Source organism: Armigeres subalbatus, chromosome 3, assembly GCF_024139115.2.
Source record: "Armigeres subalbatus isolate Guangzhou_Male chromosome 3, GZ_Asu_2, whole genome shotgun sequence".
Lineage (NCBI taxonomy): Eukaryota > Metazoa > Arthropoda > Insecta > Diptera > Culicidae > Armigeres > Armigeres subalbatus.
In genome coordinates this window covers 92822509-92842778 of record NC_085141.1, presented here as the reverse complement: position 1 = coordinate 92842778, position 20270 = coordinate 92822509, and the positions used below count along the sequence as shown (strand labels likewise).

At 43.7% G+C, this 20270-nt stretch overlaps 2 protein-coding genes across 2 annotated transcripts; one reads left to right on the top strand and one right to left on the bottom strand.

Moving 5' to 3' along the window:
- Nucleotides 1-2101: 2101 nt before the first annotated feature.
- LOC134227130 (uncharacterized) lies at nt 2102-3231 on the bottom strand. Its single transcript, XM_062708413.1, has 4 exons — nt 2952-3231; nt 2654-2892; nt 2484-2594; nt 2102-2250 (listed from the first exon to the last, which is right to left on the bottom strand). The coding sequence occupies exons 1-4, from the start codon at nt 3126-3128 to the stop codon at nt 2109-2111; spliced, it is 669 nt and encodes a 222-aa protein (XP_062564397.1). The 5' UTR covers nt 3129-3231; the 3' UTR covers nt 2102-2108.
- On the top strand, nt 3207-20218 carry LOC134227129 (uncharacterized). Its single transcript, XM_062708412.1, has 2 exons — nt 3207-3739; nt 19911-20218. The coding sequence occupies exons 1-2, from the start codon at nt 3306-3308 to the stop codon at nt 20194-20196; spliced, it is 720 nt and encodes a 239-aa protein (XP_062564396.1). The 5' UTR covers nt 3207-3305; the 3' UTR covers nt 20197-20218.
- The last annotated feature ends 52 nt before the right edge of the window (nt 20219-20270 follow it).

Here is a 20270-nt window from a genome sequence, read left to right as displayed (position 1 = left end):
TGAAGTACGAAGCTAGATATCATCGACAACGGAATCCTGTGAGTTTTTTTCCGATTTACATAATACGTTTATCACATTTGACAGGAATGATGGGATATTCTTTACTTTAAATATATGTTTAGTTTATTTATAGATTCTTTAAACACTACCAAATCAAGCTTCAAATGAAGATATTTTTTGATAATCCTGACATATGGTTTTGGTAATACTGAAAAATGCTTTTGGTAATTCTGAAAGATGCTTTTGGTAATCCTGAAATATGCTTTTGGTAATACAGAAAGATGCTCACGGTGAAATTTCACAGAAATCTGCGATTTATTTTAAGTGTGCTGAAAGATTCTTTTGAGCTATCATAAATACAAAAATATTCTTGAACCAAAATCCAGCTATTGGCATCGCAGTTAAACATATTCATAATCACGGTGCCCCGGTAGACCGTTATTATAAAATAAAAATGTCCATCAAAACCAAGTACAGGGTTCGATTCCTGTGGTAATTCTGCACCTCTGGACCAATTTATAAAAAATCTTTAGGAGGAATCTCGAGAAATCTTGATTTGAAGTTATTAATTAAGAAATTTCAAAAAAATCTATATTTTAATTCAATAATATCCCCAAAATATCTTTAAAGTCGTCCAAAAAGTGGTTTCAACCAGTTTGCATTTGTTGCCTTTATTACAATTATAAATTTTTACAACTGATTCAATTTTTGAGCTTTTAAAAACACTTTAATAAAGAAACAAAATGAACCTTTGCTTATCTCCGCCACTACACATCTAGTTCGGAATTGTTAATACGGTTTTAAAGTTGCTCGAGAAGTGCCATGTTGAGTAAATTTATGGGTGAACCAAGTACAGATGAGGCATCAACAAATTGCATAGAGTTCACTAGAATCCCGATCATTCAGATTACGTCATTACTCTGCTTAAACATTAACAATTTTCTTATTAATATTTCAATCAGCAGGTTCTGAATGATTTCAAAAAAGTGTACGCAAGATACAGCTCTTTGAAACTCTGGTTTTGAGGAAGCAATTGATGGGTTTGCTAGCAGCTGGAAGAAAGCCGCAGCTTCCATTCACGTCAAAGTACCATATCTTGAATTATCATGTTCCAGAGTTCTGTAGAGGTACCGGAATAGGTTTTCGCTTACATATCAAACATGATTTTTCTAGTCCGTTGATTAGAACTTTGACGAGATTTGGCAGCAAAGATCAATTAATAAGTGCTATGATCGAGTATAACAGCTCTAACTACTATTATTCTACACGAACTCTGGTCTAACTTCTCTCCATTATGAACATAAACAATAAATTAAAAATAATTTTTATTTTTCATTCTATTAAACATTGAAAGTAAAACTTATACTAAACTCGAGCAAGTTAGCCATACAAAAACATACTTAAGTCAGTTTGGTAAGATAAGTCAGTTGTAAGTATTTATAGTTCTAATAACGGCAACGCGTACTTAGGGCCATCTTTGGCGTTGTTCAAGAGAATGGTGTGTGGCGGCGAAGGATGAAACAAGAGCTCGCCCAGCTCTACGGCGAACCCAGTACCCAGAAGGTAGCTAAAGCTGGAAGGGTACGATGGGCAGGGCATATTTCAAGAAAGCCGGACAGCAACCCTGCAAAGCTGGAGGTTACTTTCAATTGGCAGGTACAAGAAGAATTGAAGGACATCTATCTAGGTGGATTAATCAGGGTTTTTGGTGATATTTTTGGATTCTTTAATGGATTCTTTTGAAATTTTTTAACTAAAAACTTCAAATCAAGATTTCTCGAGATTCCTCCTAGGGATTTTTTTAAAAATTGGTCCAGAGGTGCAGAATTACCACAGGAATCGAGCCCTGTACTTGGTTTTGATGGACATTTTTATTTTATAATAACGGTCTACCGGGGCACCGTGAATGCCCAAAATGTTCAGTTTCTTAAACAAGAACGAAACAATAAAAAACTTCCCAACACACATAACTTGTCTCAATTCAATGACACTGACCTAAAAAATATCATATCATTTCGTTGACCACGTGGTTTGTCATTTTTCATTATAGGTAGACTGCATAGAAAACAAACTATAGAACTCGTAATATCGATTTATTGCCTCCAAAATCAAGCATGGGTTACAACTGAAACTAGGTCAAAAATACCTGTCGGACAAAACTCGCCATATCTAACACAATTCTTCATGTGTCCATCGATTTCCGCTATATAATACGACCGTGGCAGCTCCTCATCTTCCGAAGCAGAAGGACTACGAGAGAGAATGGTTTGTTCGAACATATACTATCGATGAATTGTACATTTGGACAAGACATCATGAAAAATCAGTATCGCAACATAATATAAAATAAAGGTTACTAAAAGCTTCTCATTATGTTTTTGCAACTACCTATACCAAAAGGGCGTTGGCGACTTTCCGACAAATGTTATCAATTTCGTGCTATAAGCGATACCTATTTTGTCTGTGTCATGCTCGTGACTAACCTGAACACCACGTGAGCAATGTCTCCCAGCACGCCATTGTAATGGTAGAACGGCTCATCGAATGTTTCACATATCGCCTTATGAATGCAAGCAGTCCCGTTGTAGCCATATCTAAAACATATAAAATAAATTATGAGATCTTGTGACCATTTAAATTTCACACAACTCACAGGTCCATCCGTTCTGCAAGAAGCTCATACACGAACCGTCGACTGAGACTGCTTTTTTCGGGAATATTGCGCCTCCGGCGCACCGCTTCGGCCACATTGTATTTTGTGTTCTTGAACAGATTGTACCATAGCCGATACTGGGTGGCATTGGACGGCAGCACGTAGTTCATTTCGAAGTTGTGCGACAGATAGATATTTCGGCCGGGTACTTCCAACGGAATGGCAATTGCAATTAAAAACTGACAAGCAGTGGATTAGTTTGTGAATTTTAGTGTTTTTAAACACTTTTATTACTTACACCATTTGATGTTCCCATAGGGAATTCGAGGGCAGATCGCGTTGAATGCACTAGACAAAGTAGAACCACAGTAGTTATGCTTATGTAGCGAAACATGATTGGTTCCATGAGATCTGCAGCTTCGTTTGAGTTGAGAGTATGTGACCTAACGGTTGCGATGCAGTTTGAATGATTCATACTAAGAGGTGTGAAATTCTGCAATGCAGTGCCATTCTCGAGAGCCTCCGAACGGTAAAAAATACTGCAGTGCAATTATAATAAGAGAAGTTATTAGCACGTGCTAGACATAGTAGCAACATCGCTGAGCAAGCCGTCGTCTTTCAACAGTATCATTAGTGAAACTCATCAGTTAACATGAATTTTCGATCGATCTCCATTGGATTAGTTGCTCTGCTACAGTTAGTACTCTCACATGGCCCAAAAGAAGACACGATTCAACCACGTCATAAACGTGGGCTTTTATTCCCGAGGGGAAACCCTACCCGTCACCAGTTGATAGCTGGGTTCGGAATCCCAGTCGATCTCGTGCTAGAATCCATCACTGCCGGTTATGTCTTCAAAGCTGTCTACTTTCTACCCTGGAATTCGTCCCACTGGGTACCGCAGTTTCTCAGACGGGATGAAGACTCACTGTTTGTACCGCCAGAGCAGCAGAGGAGAAATTTCGTCGAAGTCGAACCGAAGGTAACGAGCCAGTTGGTGAATGAAGAAACCGTCGACGGTACTGATGACTGGATTAGGAGGATCCGTTGGCAAATCTATCGGATGCTGGAGGCAATTGTTGATGAGTAAGATAACTCTAATTACAAACTGCATTCACAAAAATACTGTTTATGAGTAACCGCTAGGATTTTTATTCTAAATCATTAGATTCGCAGTTGTTCGAAGAGATTCGTTTGAAATGTAAAAGGTTTCGCTTCGATATTTGCTTGGAATCCTACTTGGGAATTGCTTTAAATTCTGCTTGAAATCCCATACGTACATACGTTTAAAATCGAACTTTAGACTCTCTTGGAATCCCATCTGGGGTTCACTTCTAATGCAACTTGAGATTCGATTTGAATCCCACTCTGGATATGGCAAACCCGGTTTGCAAAGAATCCCACTTTGTATTCGCTTTGAATCTCATTTTGGATTTGCTTGGAATACCACTTGTTGGTGTCTTTAGTCAGCCTTGCGAGCAAACGCGTAGGATTGTCAATCCAGAGGTGGCGAGTTCGGTTCTCGGTCCAGTCCAGGATGTTTGCTTTGAAAGCTGTCCAATGGTTATTCCGGTAGCCCCAGCTTGTTGACCATGTATTGTACACCTCGGACAAATTGGAAAGTGTATCGCATCCAGGTTCCGAAATACTGGGTTTGGAGGAGTTGCTGAAGCAAATTTTATTCCAGCCCATGGCGTGGGTGAAATTTTTGCTCAAGATTCTGATTTTGGTTTTGTTACTGTTTGTGATTGGAAATGCGCATCATGGAAATTGATTCGGTTCTTTTCCTAACCACAATGAGCCTTTTTCTAACCAAGTTGAGCCGTAAAAAAAATTCTTCAAAATTCAGCAGCGACAGCAGAAACAATATCACACATGCACATCGGAAGGAAAAGCTGCAAAAATAAATATATACCTACGCATGGATAGCGTCTATAGCGTTTCTTCGGCAAATTTTCGTGTGGATTATGTTGGCATCAATAGCAACAACCCTAACAAATGAAACGACGGAAAGTGTTGATTTAATGATGCGCGAGATTAAAAGTTAATTATTTTTATGGCCAAATATTTAGCATAAGAGACAATTTATGTGCCTGATAGGAACCTTTTTTTATTGTCTTTATTAGGGAGACTTTCAGCCCGAGGCTGGCTCGTCTCCAGGAAACTTTAAGTGGCGTCGGTCCTTAAAAGAACTAAAGAACTGATTGTGATTCGATTGATGACGATCGACAATCATTATTTTTACTAGAATAGATTCTTTTCAATCAATTCGAACAATGAATAAAAATCAAATCGGTAATATCCCTCTTCCAGTGATTATTGTGACCCTGGTTTAATAGATCAGTTCTAATCCGCTTCATCTCCTCAGCGATACCAAGCTAAATGTAACTCGGATGCTATTGACAGTTTTTTTCCTTGATCAAGGGTAAACCGAAATCTGCATCCAGACACCTGAGGAGGTTAACTCAGGTAGTGTGGGGAGGGGATGGGTATGTCATGTATCTCTTACCCGACCCGCTAAAACGAAAACCCTTTCGCCAGTCCGTACCTCCGGCCCGCTATTAAGCAATACATCAGGGAGGAAGCTTTTGACATGTTTTTTTTTTTTTTTTTTTTTTCTGGAGCAAGGGTAAACGGAAATCTGCAGCCAGACACCTGAGGAGGTATTCAGGTAGTGTGGGGATGGGTATGTCATGTAACGCTTGACCGTCCCACTAAAACCAAAACCCTTTCGCCAGTCCGTTTACCCGGCCCGCAATTAAGCAATACATCAGGGAGGACTATTGAGAACGCTCACGCCTATACTAACGCACTTGACGTTAATACACACAACATCGACTTCAAGGGTGATAACCTCACCACTCGTTGATCGCAAGCTATGATAGTAACCGAGCGGTCCGAATCATAATCTCACGTTGGAAACGAGCACCCCGACAACAACCACCGCGCGTGAACCGCAATGACCTCTATGTCTACATATGGAGGTACCCGCAGCCCACTCACGACATGTTGGTTGTCGGGGTGAGCAAAGTGTTCACTGCATCACAGGTGCCCTTACTGCACTCGTTGGTTTTGTTCAAGACGCCACCACCGCTGCAGTTTCGACATGATCTGTTGAGATGCTGTGTTCACCGCATTCCATATAGCTTCTTCCCGGCACATCCTCTCGACGAGGTTGTCCGGGGTTGTATCCATACCACTAATAAGCAGCATGGTATTGCGTTCTACCTCGAATCGCGGGCATGCGAACATCACATGCTCTGCCGATTCTACCTCACCTACACATTCAGGACACTCCGCAGAATCTGCGAAGCCAAACCTGTGTAGGAATTTCTTAAAGCAGCCATGTTCAGACAACACCTGTGTTAGGTGGAAGTTGACTTGACCATGCTTCCTATCAACCCAGTTGGACACATCTGGAATCAGTCTGTGGGTCCAACGACCTTTGACTGCAGTGTCCCATGCTCTTTGCCATTTGAGCAACGAAGCTGCTCTCTTGACACGTCGCACTTGCACCGAGTCCCTTTCGTTGTAGCACTCCACATCCTCCTCTAGGAGTGTGTCTATCGGCATCATTCCAGCTATAACGCACACCGCCTCATATGATATGGTGCGATATGCGCTCGCGACACGTAAGCACATCAGCCGGTGTACTCTGATCAATTTCTTTACATTGTACTCGGCTTTTAGTGCTACGGCCCATGCCGGCACGCCATAACGGATGATAGACAATGCTACGCCAGCTATCAGCCTACGCACTTGACTATGCACCGCCGATCTGTTGGACATCATTCGTGATAAAGATTTTATCGCCAATGAAGCCCGCTGACATGCATAATCGACGTGGCTCGTAAAATTGAGCTTATCATCGATCATCACGCCCAGATGCTTGAGAGACCTCACGGAGTTAACTGTGCAGGTCCCTACTCTTATCCTCGCCTGTTGCAGCCCATGACGGTTATGCACTACCACAACTTCTGTCTTGTGATGTGCAAGGGACAACCGCCTCGAGTTGAGCCATTCCTCCACTCTGCCAATCGCGTATGAAGCCTTCAGTTCGACTTCGACGAGAGTGTCACCTGCTACTTCTAGCATTACGTCATCCGCGAAGCCTTCTATCTTCACTCCGGCCGGAAGACTTAGGCGTAATACTCCATCGTACATAATATTCCACAGAACCGGTCCGAGGATCGATCCCTGTGGAACACCCGCAGACACTACGATCGACTTTTGACCGGCATCAGTGTTGTATAACAGCACCCTATTCTGAAAATAGCTTTTCAGTATCCTGCACAGGTAATCCGGAACTCTCAATCGGTGCAGGGAGTCAGCAATTGCTGCCCAGCTAGCATTGTTGAACGCGTTTTTACATCGAGTGTAATCAACGCGCAGTACCTAATACCTCTTCTGTTTAGACCTCTCGCTATCTTGGCCGTATCCGTTACCGCTCGAATTGCTTCGATGGTAGAACGGCCCTTACGGAAGCTCATACTGGTTGCTAGATAAGCCACCAGCACACTCTGTATAGGCCGACAATCTATTCAGAATGACCCTCTCTAGCAGCTTTCCAGCTGTGTCGAGTAAACAAATTGGTCTGTATGCCGAAGGATCCCCGGCTGTTTGCCAGGCTTCGGTAATAGCACCAATTTCTGCCGTTTCCATCGATCTGGGAAGTTTCCTTCGTCCATGCATCTCTGGAGGCAGCTCCTGAACATATCTGGATTGGCAAGAATGGCGTGTTTAAGGGCCAGGTTTGGAATACCATCCGGGCCTGGCGCCTTATTGAGCTTAAGTTTTCTTGCGGCTACGATAAGCTCTTCGTTAGTCACTAGCGGTACCACGTCGACTGACTCGTACGGTGTAGCGGGCCAGTCCGATGGTTCATGTGTCGGAAACAGTCCCTCTACTATACTGGCTAACAGCTCTGGGGATCTTTCAGGAGGTGTGCTATTGGTCCCTAGACATCACTATCCTGTATGCATCGCCCCACGGGGTGTCATTCGCCATCCTGCACAGCTGTTCGAAGCAGGCTCGCTTGCTACATTTAATCTCGTAGTTCAGGGCTCTGCTCGCTGTCCGGAATACCCCTCGTCTATCGAGTCGCTCAGCGTCTGTTCTAGCACGTCGCAACCTTCTTTTAGCTTTAAGACAGGTTCTACGAAGATCTGCAATCGTGTCAGACCACCAGTACACTGGTTGTCGATTTCCTGGGGCTGGGTCTTCCTTGGCATCGCCACGTCGCAAGCACGTGTAAGTACTTCCGTCAGGTCGTTACCGCTTAGTCCTGTAGTCCTACTCTCCCAGCGCAGTGCCTCCACCAACAGCTCTTGATTGAACTGTGACGTGCGCCATCCGGGATCCGTTGCACCACCTCTTCTCGTCGTAGTTCTCCGGGTATACTCGACCATAAAACGTACTTCCTGATGGTCGCTAGAAGTATGACCCTCGTGGACCATCCATCTCGGTTCTTCAGTCCATCCTGCGCTGCAGAAGGTGACATCGATACATGAATCACCGCTCGGTCCTCTGAACGTTGGCACTTGACCTTCGTTCAGCAGAACTACGTTCAATACCGCTAGTGACTCTAACAGGATATGACCTCTAGCGTTAGTAAACCGGGAACCCCAGTCCACTGCCCACGCATTGAAGTCACCTGCTACAACTACTGGTTTAAGGCCAGTTAGCTTCGCCGCAAGAGTATCAACTACCCTAGTGTACTGCTCTATACTCCATCTAGGAGGACAGTAGCAGCTACAAAAGTAAACACCGTTTACCTTTGCTATGACGAAACCCTCATCGTTAGGCGAAGATATTATCTTCTGGATGGGGTAGCGCCCACAAGTCCAGATTCCCACCATACCGGACTTGTCCGCAATCCAGCTGCCGTTTCCAGCAGGGATGCGGTATGGGTCGGACAGCAAGGCAACATCAGCTTTACACTCGATAACCGACTGTTGTAGCAGCAGCTGGGCCGCCTCGCAGTGGTTCAAGTTTAGCTGTGTTACTTGCATGTCTGGACCCTTCTAGAGGCCGGACAGGCCTGCGCACCAGTGAGATGCCTGTTGTCTGCCCCGTAGGACAGATCAGGCATCTCGGTGCAACCTGGCAGGTGCGAGCCTGGTGGTTTTCGGCTCCGCACCTACGGCACAGCTTACTACGGTCAGGTCCCTTACAGTCATAGGACTTATGACCGTGGCCAAGGCACCTGTAGCAGGCCTGATTGGGTTGGCTTGTGCTCAGCGAGCACACCGACCAACCCACCTTCAGTTTTACCTTATCCAGCACCTTCTTGGCCTCAGCCATAGGTACTTGGAATGAGGCAACCTGCATTCCCGCAAAGCCTTTGCGTAACCGAATCGCGGATTCCTGGATCTCGACATTACACTGATCCTTCAGTGCGTCTACCAGGTCTCCGGCTTCGGTTATTTCATCCATGCCCTTGCACTGGATGTTCAGGACTGGGCACAGGGCTCTAACCTGGACCCTGTCACCCAGGACCTCTTCCGTCAACTTTTATACTCGGAACTCTTCCGAGTAGCATCCCCTTCAAGACGAGAATCATCTCGCCTTTGCGCGTTCTTCGGATGCAGTTGACATCCCTCCTAGACTAGAGAGCTTCTCAGTGCCTCTCATAGTCTTTAGGACTTCGGCGTAGCTTTATCGTCAGCCTTGACAATGATCGCTTCACCTCTATCCTTCCGCTTGCCACTCCCACTAGAAGGCGCACCCTTTTCCTCACGGGCTCTACCCTTCTTGGCGGTGGCTGGATCCTTTCCTTGGTCGCACTCCTTGCGACCTGCTGGCAACTTCTTTTCTCCTTTTAGGATTCACTACCTTTGTCCATGGTAGATCTTCCTCCGGCGGTCCTCTGGTATCTTCCTAGGTGGAGGTACCATTTTCCTCTCGGTCTCCTCGGACCTTTTCTGCGGTCCGTGCCGAGGCTTTATTAGCTACTTTCAGGTCCGCCTCCTGCGTGACCCTACTAAGCTTAGGAGTTGCTCCGCTGTTAGCCATACGCCGTTTAAGTTCTGCAGTCTGGCTCTCCGCCAGCTGCTTCCCTTCTGCAAGGAGCCGAATCTTCGATTCGGCCTCCTTCGAGGCCTTCTTGGCTTGGCTAACCGCCAATTCCTTTTCTTCAGTAAGAAGACGGATCTTGTGCTCCGCCTCCTTACTGGCTTCCAGCAAGGACTTCCACTCCGACTTCCCTCCACGACTAGAGCGCAGAGGTTAGTACGGCCTGTTTTAAGTCCTTACTATAATTCACTCGGTTGTCCAGGAAGGACATGATTACGTCCGAAACGTCCGTAATCACCTCCATCGTCTGGACTCCATCCTCACCGTGGTTAGTCATCACCGAGTTAATGACTTTGGTCAGAGTGGGGCCGTCCATCTTAACATCCACCGGCACCTCTTCCGACCCACCACGTGCTCCGCCATCGCCTCCCCGGCGATCTTTGGGGTGACCGATCAAGGCCACTGCGCCTGGCGAAAGGGTTCTCCTTGTCGCCATTCGCCTCACCTCCTTCCTTCGTCGTTTTTGAAATTTTTAATGGGAAACTCATGTTTGTTGGGTCCCCCTTGCGGCTGCTGTCGAATCCTGTTGGTGTAGTCGCCTTCGCGATCCCATGGTTATCTATACATACCTTGCGGCATGCAGGGAGGCCATGCGAGGGTTGACACTTTCGTGTTCAGAGCCAGATCAGCGCTAGTCAGGAAGGAGCATCTGAGCCTACTCCCACTCAGCTACCAGCTGAGCCACAGGATTGTACCGCGTGCCACAAGGCCTGCCACGGTTTTAGGGGACGGAAGACAGCCTGGCCATTAGCCCATTCGCCGTTTCAGGTCGGTGTCACCCGGCCTTACTAAGAGAATAGAATAACCAGACTACCAGCCCTTGCGTTCACAATATCTCAATATCCAAAAACAAGACCAATAACATGCAACCAGTATACCATAATCAGGATCTTACTGGGATCAATCCTGATGTGCCAATGGCACTCCTGGGCTTGTGCTTTTGAAGCGGCACACAGTCGCTTTGATAGAGTCTGCTTACGGGCACTTGTGGTTTTGGGAGGATTTTAGCAGAGCCCACTGCTAAATCCCACCACGGCCTAGGCAGTTCTCCCTGACTCGCAGACAGCTGGGGAGGGGTCGTCAAGCCCTTGGACATGGTCCATGCTGTCCCTACTGTCCCTGCTGCCCCTGCTTTTGACATGTGAGGTAATCGATCTGTATAGGTAGATGTACTTTGATTTCCTCCGCTTGCTGTTCTCTACAATTGCTGATAGCATCTTCCCCTTTTGCCTTTCGTGTATACTAAGTATACGTAAAGGCTATAGGATCACTGCAAAACCGAACTTTTGATAGAAGGCTCGGAGACCCATAGTGTTATATACCAATCGACTCAGCTCGACGAATTGAAGTGATGTCTGTATGTGTGTATGTATGTATGTATGTGTGTGTGTACAAAAAATGTGAGACACACTTTTTTGTACTTAGCCTTATCCGATTTGCTTGCAACGAGGACTCCTTCCTATTTTTTTGCTATTGAAAATTGGCCCATTCGGACATTGCGTTCCGGAGTTATTAAAAAAACCCAACCTAAATCACCGAGTTGTGACACTGCCTTTCTCGCATTTAGCCAAGACACCAACCTTATATGGCGCTTACATAGTTCGATTCCATTTTCTTAATTACTTTTGAACGCAATGGTCGATCGTTATCAAATTCAATAGTGATCAACTAGGGTTTGTCCCCCATCGAATGCAACTTGTTGCGAGAAAATCGGTTAAGAATTACTGTATGAAAAAGTGGCTAATGTTTTTCGGTTTTCGTGTGCACACACACACATACACACGGACAGACAGACATTTGTTCAGCTTGACGAGCTGAGTCGATTGGTATATAACATCATGGGTCTCCGAGACTTCTATAAAAAGTTCGATTTTGGAGTGAAATGATATTTTTGCCTTTCTCGTATACTAAGTATACGTAAAGGCTATAATTTCACTCCAAAACCAAACTTTTGATAGAAGGCTCGGAGACCCATAGTGTTATATACCAATCGACTCAGCTCGACGAATTTAGGTGATGTCTGTTTGTGTGTATGTATGTATGTGTGTGTGTGTGTATGTGTGTATGTGTACAAATTTTGTAGACACACTTTTTGGAACTTAGCATTACCCGATTTACTCGCAACAAGTTGCATTCGACGGGGAATGCGGTCCCATTGTTTGCTATTGAAAATTGGCCTGATCGGACATTGCATTTCGGTATTATTGAAAAATCTTTTTTTTTCCCCAGGGGTCCCCCGTTGAAAAAAATTCAAAATCGAAAAAAAAATTTTTTTTCAAGAATGGTGGGAATGCATAGTAATTAATGCAAAAACATGCAAAATGATAGAAAATATGCGATCTATCCCCCTAAAGTCCTTTTTTGACCTTTCCTATGTGATTTTTTCAGTACATTTTACGATGCACGAGAAAGGCATCATCGCCGCTAGGTGGATTAATCTGGGTTTTTGTTAAATATCTTGGCTGTGCATATGCACAGCATATGTTTCGAAATGGACAAATTGATATGAAATTTGCGAAAAAGAATCCACGTGTCTTGGAGGGACTCGAACCCTCAACCTCCTACTCTCTAGATAGGCGTGATAGCCCCTACACAACAAGACCACTTAAAGGTCACGTTTGCGGAAAAGCCATCAGAATCCGAGTACCAACCTCCACCGCGGTTAGCTCTTTTTTGCAAATTGAATATCTTTCGGATGCTTGATTTGTCCAATCTCCACATGCGCTTTACTATTGTATATCCACAGCCAAGCGAGTGCACATTGTTTATTAAACGAGAGGATCGCACTCCATGCCCCCCAGTAACTGTCTGGGCGGGACGGTATAGAATGCGAATTCAATCACACTCTGCTGTGCCAAAGGCTTGCTTGGCTAAAGCATTTGATGAGTTTGATTGCCTTTTACGTAAGCGGTCGCGTGTACTCAGACGACTAATGACGGTGAAAGACCGACACTTGATTACAATTAATTGCATATTATTCGGCAACTCGGCCGTACGAAAACCATTTTTTGTTAAATATCTTGGCTGTGCATATCTAGAGAGTAGGAGGTTGAGGGTTCGAGTCCCTCCAAGACACGTGGATTCTTTTTCGCAAATTTCATATCAATTTGTCCATTTCGAAACATATGCTGTGGATATGCACAGCCAAGATATTTAACAAAAAAATGGTTTTCGTACGGCCGAGTTGCCGAATAATATGCAATTAATAGTGAAATGATAGCCTTTCGGTACAACTTTGTTGTACGAGAAAGGCAAAACATTGTTTTCCCCCATTTTCCCAAGGGTCCCCTGTGTTAGATTTGGATTAGAATTAGTTTGTATTGAATTTTGTTTAGATTTTGCTGGATTTGAATTGTTTTTGGATTGGATTTGAATCGCAGTTGGATTGAATTTGAATTATATTTGGATTTGGATAGGATTTGGATTGGATTTGTATTAAATTTGGATTATATTTGGATTGAATTGGATTTGGACCAGTTTGAATTTAAATTTGGATATGATTTGGATTAGATTTGGGTTGGATTTGAATTGGATTTGGATTGGATTTCGATTGGTTTGGATTGGTTTGGATTGGTTTGGTTGGTTTGGATTGGTTTGGATTGGTTTGGATTGGTTTGGATTGGTTTGGATTGGTTTGGATTGGTTTGGATTGGTTTGTATTGGTTTGGATTGGTTGGATTGGTTTGGATTGCGTTTGGATTGGTTTGGTTGGTTTGGATTGGTTGGATTGGTTTGGATTGGTTTGGATTGGTTTGGTTGGTTTGGATTGGTTTGGATTGGTTTGGTTGGTTTGGATTGGTTTGGTTGGTTTGGATTGGTTTGGTTGGTTTGGATTGGTTTGGATTGGTTTGGATTGGTTTGGTTGGTTTGGATTGGTTTGGATTGGTTTGGATTGGTTTGGATTGGTTTGGATTGGATTTGGATTGGTTTGGATTGGTTTGGATTGGTTTGGTTGGTTTGGATTGGTTTGGTTGGATTGGTTTGGATTGGTTTGGATTGGTTTGGATTGGTTTGGATTGGTTTGGATTGGTTTGGATTGGTTTGGATTGGTTTGGATTGGTTTGGTTGGTTGGATTGGTTTGGATTGGTTTGGATTGGTTTGGATTGGTTTGGATTGGTTTGGATTGGTTTGGTTGGTTTGGATTGGTTTGGATTGGTTTGGATTGGTTTGGTTGGTTTGGATTGGTTTGGATTGGTTTGGATTGGATTGGGGTTGGTTTGGATTGGTTTGGATTGGTTTGGATTGGTTTGGATTGGTTTGGATTGGTTTGGATTGGTTTGGATTGGTTTGTTGGTTTGGATTGGTTTTTGTTGGTTTGGATTGGTTTGGATTGGTTTGGATTGGTTTGGATTGGTTTGGATTGGTTTGGATTGGTTTGGATTGGTTTGGATTGGTTTGGATTGGTTTGGATTGGTTTGGATTGGTTTGGATTGGTTTGGTTTGGATTGGTTTGGTTGGTTTGGATTGGTTTGGATTGGTTTGGATTGGTTTGGATTGGTTTGGATTGGTTTGGTTGGTTTGGATTGGTTTGGATTGGTTTGGATTGGTTTGGATTGGTTTGGATTGGTTTGGATTGGTTTGGTTGGTTTGGATTGGTTTGGATTGGTTTGGATTGGTTTGGATTGGTTTGGTTGGTTTGGATTGGTTTGGTTGGTTTGGATTGGTTTGGATTGGTTTGGATTGGTTTGGTTGGTTTGGATTGGTTTGGTTGGTTTGGATTGGTTTGGATTGGTTTGGTTGGTTTGGATTGGTTGGATTGGTTTGGATTGGTTTGGTTGGTTTGGATTGGTTTGGATTGGTTGGATTGGTTTGGTTGGTTTGGATTGGTTTGGATTGGTTTGGATTGGTTTGGATTGGTTTGGATTGGTTTGGTTGGTTGGATTGGTTTGGATTGGTTTGGATTGGTTTGGATTGGTTTGGATTGGTTTGGGATTGGTTTGGATTGGTTTGGTTGGTTTGGATTGGTTTGGATTGGTTTGGATTGGTTTGGATTGGTTTGGATTGGTTTGGATTGGTTTGGATTGGTTTGGTTGGTTTGGATTGGTTTGGATTGGTTTGGATTGGTTTGGATTGGTTTGGATTGGATTGGATTGGATTGGTTTGGATTGGTTTGGATTGGTTTGGTTGGTTTGGATTGGTTTGGATTGGTTTGGATTGGTTTGGTTGGTTTGGATTGGTTTGGATTGGTTTGGATTGGTTTGGTTGGTTTGGATTGGTTTGGATTGGTTTGGATTGGTTTGGATTGGTTTGGATTGGTTTGGATTGGTTTGGATTGGTTTGGATTGGTTTGGATTGGTTGGATTGGTTTGGTTGGTTGGATTGGTTTGGATTGGTTTGGTTGGTTTGGATTGGTTTGGATTGGTTTGGATTGGTTTGGATTGGTTTGGATTGGTTTGGTTGGTTTGGATTGGTTTGGTTGGTTTGGATTGGTTTGGATTGGTTTGGATTGGTTTGGATTGGTTTGGATTGGTTTGGTTGGTTTGGATTGGTTTGGATTGGTTTGGATTGGTTTGGATTGGTTTGGATTGGTTTGGATTGGTTTGGATTGGTTTGGTTGGTTTGGATTGGTTTGGATTGGTTTGGATTGGTTTGGATTGGTTTGGATTGGTTGGATTGGTTTGGATTGGTTGGATTGGTTTGGATTGGTTTGGATTGGTTTGGTTGGTTTGGATTGGTTTGGATTGGTTGGATTGGTTTGGATTGGTTTGGATTGGTTTGGATTGGTTTGGATTGGTTTGGATTGGTTTGGATTGGTTTGGTTGGTTTGGATTGGTTTGGATTGGTTTGGATTGGTTTGGTTGGTTTGGATTGGTTTGGATTGGTTTGGATTGGTTTGGATTGGTTTGGATTGGTTTGGATTAGTTTGGATTGGTTTGGATTGGTTTGGATTGGTTTGGATTGGTTTGGATTGGTTTGGATTGGTTTGGATTGGTTTGGATTGGTTTGGATTGTATTTGGATTGGTTTAGATTGGTTCAGTTAAATTTGGATTGGTTACGTTGGTTTGATTTGGATTGAATTTGGATTATCATGGATTTTCTCATCTTTATTATGTTGTTCTTAAATCTTCTTAGTAATAAAGTTCAACACCGCTTAGTTTTGGATTGCATTTGGAAGAAATTGTCATTGTATTTAACAAACAAAAGAAGGCCATTGGCTTCGTAAATTTATTGTACTCTAATCATCCAACGGGAGTATGAATCACGTTTTATCTTTCGCGACTCACGGTTTGGGAACCCACATTCTGAATCATTATTCTGGTATTAAAACCATGATGTTGAGTCAAGTTCATTTTGGTGTGCAGTGCTCATTTGCAACCAATATTCACCTTTGTTTCATTTAAATAACCTACATAGGAGAAAAACAAGCATTGCATCAAAAGATATTTTAGTTACTAGATAAAGATTGTCGCTGTCGTCGCTGTCCGGAACATCTTTTGCTGGCGAGGATAGGGGAGCTAAATGTCAAAGAAGGAAAATCCATACGATTTGACAGGTATGTACCACACATGTTTCGGACAGCAGAACAAAGGGAACAGTAGCGACAATCTTTATCTAGTAACTAAAATATCTTTTATTGCATCCCATGCTGGAAGATTTTTTTTGCGCTTTTAATGAGAGAAGAAGGGAAATGTGGGGTTTGAGTAAAGTGCCTTCAGCGTGTGTTAATAGATCACACACAGACAAACAGACGTAACACTAGAGAAAATACCATCAACCATGACTTCAACGTTCAATTTGAATTTGATTGATTACGCAATTCACAACTAGATGCGCTAGTGTCGTAATCCTTCGGGTTTGACATTTCACTCCAGCGCCTTCTGGTGACGATGTCATACGAAACATCGTTTCGTGTTACATGCTCGCAAGATGGTGGTAGATGAGTTGAGCGATGGATTTTTCAGAAAAATGTTCAAGCTGTTACGTCTGTTTGTCTGTGGATCACACATCAGTGTGTCAATCGGCGAGCAGCAAGCCATGACTTTTCCTCTTCTAGTCAGCCCTTCGCGGCGTGCACACCAAGGGCCTCATACGCCTGTCACTGGCGAACAAAGCTCGTGTACTCTGCATCGAAGCTTAGAACCGGTGTTATACTAATGACACACTGGTGGTATTCGTACCATGGTACAAGTTGTACCACTAGTGTGTCACCTTGTACCATGCTGGTACAACGTGGAAAACCATGGTACAATATGTACTAGGGTATATAACCGTGGTACTTGTACCACCAGTGTGTCTTTAGTATTAGGGCGAAATCGTTAATGCGAACATTTTTATATTCGGTTAGTTACTGCAAATAAATTCTTTTTCGAGTCCCTATAATCAATCGGGTATCTCAAGCATACCACATCGTTATAATACTACATGATTGAGTGTTTAATTTTGTTAAAATATCGAAAACAAAAGTGTCCATAAAAATTGCCTCGCCATGAGAATTAACACTGTTGTTTACAGTTTAGAACCAATTTAAATCCAGATGTCGCACATGTTGGGGTAGGGATTCAGTGCTCCTCCTTCTCCCCCTGGTGCACACGCATCCACGTAGAGTAGCTGTCATAACTACGTTCCGGCCATTTTGGGCCACATACCACCTAATACCAGGACTTGGGCTTGTGCGCTTTGAGCGGCACACGGTCGCTTTGGTGGGGCGTACTTGCGGATACATGCAGCTTTTTATAGGAATTTAACAGGGCCCACTGTCAAACCCCACCACATCCTAGGCAAGCCCCACAACTCGCAGATGGCCTGGGGAGGGATCGTCAAGCCCTTGGACATAGTCCCTGCTGCCTTGGGGCGAACATATAGAGTCTATATTATAGACTTTACGTAGACTGATTGTTCGAGAGGCCAAAACCAGCCCTCCACTAGCTATTACAAGAATTCCATGGGGACCTATTCCGTTAAACCAATTAAGTTATTCAACAAAAGATACTCAAAGCAATTATCGTTTTGATTTTAATTATATGTAACTATGTTCTCATTACAATTGGGTCCTTAAGCCTTACATCGTTTATGGTTGCAAACGATAGTGCATCGGTCAAAAATACATTATTATTATCAGACTAAGGCCGGAGTGGCCTGTGCTGCACATAAAAATCTTCTCCATTCAGCTCGGTCCATGGCTGCACTTCGCCAACCACGCAGTCTGCGGAGGGTCCGCAAATCGTCCTCCACCTGATCGATCCACCTTGCCCGCTGTGCACCTCGCCTTCTTGTTCCCGTCGGATCGTTGTCGAGAACCATTTTCACCAGATTACTGTCCGACATTCTGGCTACGTGCCCGGCCCACCGCAGTCTTTCGATTTTCGCGGTGTGAACGATGGATGGTTCTCCCAACAGCTGATGCAACTCGTGGTTCATTCGCCTCCTCCACGTACCGTCCGCCATCTGGACCCCACCATAGATGGTACGCAACACTTTCCTTTCAAAAACTCCCAGTGCGCGTTGGTCCTCCACGAGCATCGTCCAGGTCTCGTGTCTCGTGTTGAATAGCAGGCACGAAAGACCATCACCTTGTCGTAACCCTCTACGCGTTTCGAAGGGACTCGAGAGTGCCCCTGAAACTCGAACTACGCACATCACCCGATCCATCGTCGCCGTATCAGTTTTTTCGGAAATCCGTTTTCGTGCATTAGCTGCCATAGCCGGTCCCGATCGATTGTATCATATGCGGCTTTGAAGTCGATAAATAGATGATGTGCGGGCACGTTGTATTCGCGGCATTTCTGCAATACCTGACGTATGGCGAACACCTGGTCTGTGGTTCACCCATAAATCCCGCCAGGTACTGCCCCACGAACTCTCTTGCAATTGGTGTTAGTCGGCGGCATACAATTTGGGAGAGTACCTTGTAGGCGGCGTTCAGCAATGTGATTGCGCGACCCTTTTTGTAGATGGAACACACGACACCTTCCATCCACTCCTGCGGCAGAACCTCATCCTCCCAAACCTTCGTAATCACCCAGTGCAGCGCGCCAGTGCCTCACCACCGTGTTTAAACAGCTCTCCTGGAAGTTGGTCAACTCCAGGGGCTTTGTTGTTTTTCAGCCGGCCGATCTCCTCCTGGATTTCCTGGAGATTCGGAGCCGGAAGTCGCATGTCCTGCGCGCGTGCTCCTAGGTTAAGGTCACTCCTGACAGAATCCAAGTTTCAAAGTACTCGCGTTTTCGGGGGCACACCACTCGATACGGAGGCGGCGGACAACTGTCATTTTTGTCGATTCAGCTTTGCTGCGTCGCAGCATGCGTGAAAAAATAAAAATGACAGTTGTGCGTTGCTTCCGTATCGAGTGGTGTGCCCCCGAAAATGCGAAATCAATCGATTTAATGGCAAAGCCTTAGCTTTCGTTTAACCCTTTATAAGGCAGTGGCAACTATATTGCCACCAACAAATTATATGTTTTTCTATTTATTAACAAGAGCTCTACTTATTATTTCACATGTAGTGGCTTTATTCGCTTCCTAGTAACACCCCAGATGAGTTTGAGCCATAAAAAAATTGAAATGTCAATTTGAGAACAGTTTTTTTTTACGAACAGATCGTATGTTTCGAGTGGAAGAAGGATTTTCAGTTATAATTCGTTGAAAAAACGACAAAGATATATTTTTTCCCGTTGGTATCAATTATTTTGAATCTCCTGTGTTAGATTATTACGTTATTAAATTGGGATTGGGAGAAAAAACGCGAAAAAATTTTTTTTCACTTATAATGCGTTTTCTGACTAGGACTCTTCACCAAAAAGTGTAACGTACCTTATTTTGACTGGTTCTACGTAAAACCAAATTTTTAAAAATCTTTTTATATTTTTGTTGTTGCTTGTTTTCCCGCTTGCCGGGCAGTGGCAACTATATTGCCACCAATTTTTCAATGTTTCTGAACTGTTTAATGTATAACAAACATACATTTGAGTTTAATACCATGTCAACATTGTGTCCTATTGTTGTTTTTGTTAATTTATTGTTTAGATTCGTCTGCCTTATAAAGGGTTAAAGATGAAAGCGTGCTGAGCATTCTTAGGGCACAAACATCGCTAGATTTTTTTTGGGTTTTGTAAGAATAATTCCGTTCCCTTGCAAGCACTGGTTTACGAAAAATATAAAACATGGTATACCTAGTACAGAAAACAGCTTCTTCTCGAACAATTTCTAAAATACTATATTCCCTTTGCTAACTTCATTCTCCAGGAAAGGCTACAACGGGCGAAGTTGCCTTCTTCGAACGATCTGCGAAGCCGCGGAGGTAAAATTCTCCCACTCAAGTGGAATCATAGGTGAGCTTCTGCACATTCTCTTGGCCCCTTCAACGACACCAGACGAACCCGTGGAGACAATCAATCAGGTAGATTACAAACGAGCGGAACAGCTAGCCAGCCAGAGTAGTCCCCGGCGAAGGTTCGGTGGATCGGTCTGTTCGGATATGTACGCCGAGTGCCCATTTTCTTTGTTGGATGTTTTTTCTGGCATTTTGTGAAATACAGTTTTAATTCTCTGCTAGTAGCATGTTTGAGTTAATGTTACAAGAATTACTTTTACTCTAATGTGATT

What these genes read in the sequence shown, in the direction of transcription:
- LOC134227130 (XM_062708413.1), bottom strand. Translation starts at nt 3,128, where the DNA reads ATGAATCATTCAAACTGCATCGCAACCGTTAGGTCACATACTCTCAAC. An exon ending in CTATGGGAACATCAAATGGT is followed by an intron (nt 2,893 to 2,951) that starts GTAAGTAATAAA and finishes ACTGCTTGTCAG; the next exon opens with TTTTTAATTGCAATTGCCAT. An exon ending in ATTGCTCACGTGGTGTTCAG is followed by an intron (nt 2,251 to 2,483) that starts GTTAGTCACGAG and finishes TCTCTCTCGTAG; the next exon opens with TCCTTCTGCTTCGGAAGATG.
- LOC134227129 (XM_062708412.1), top strand. Translation starts at nt 3,306, where the DNA reads ATGAATTTTCGATCGATCTCCATTGGATTAGTTGCTCTGCTACAGTTA. An exon ending in CTGGAGGCAATTGTTGATGA is followed by an intron (nt 3,740 to 19,910) that starts GTAAGATAACTC and finishes TTCATTCTCCAG; the next exon opens with GAAAGGCTACAACGGGCGAA.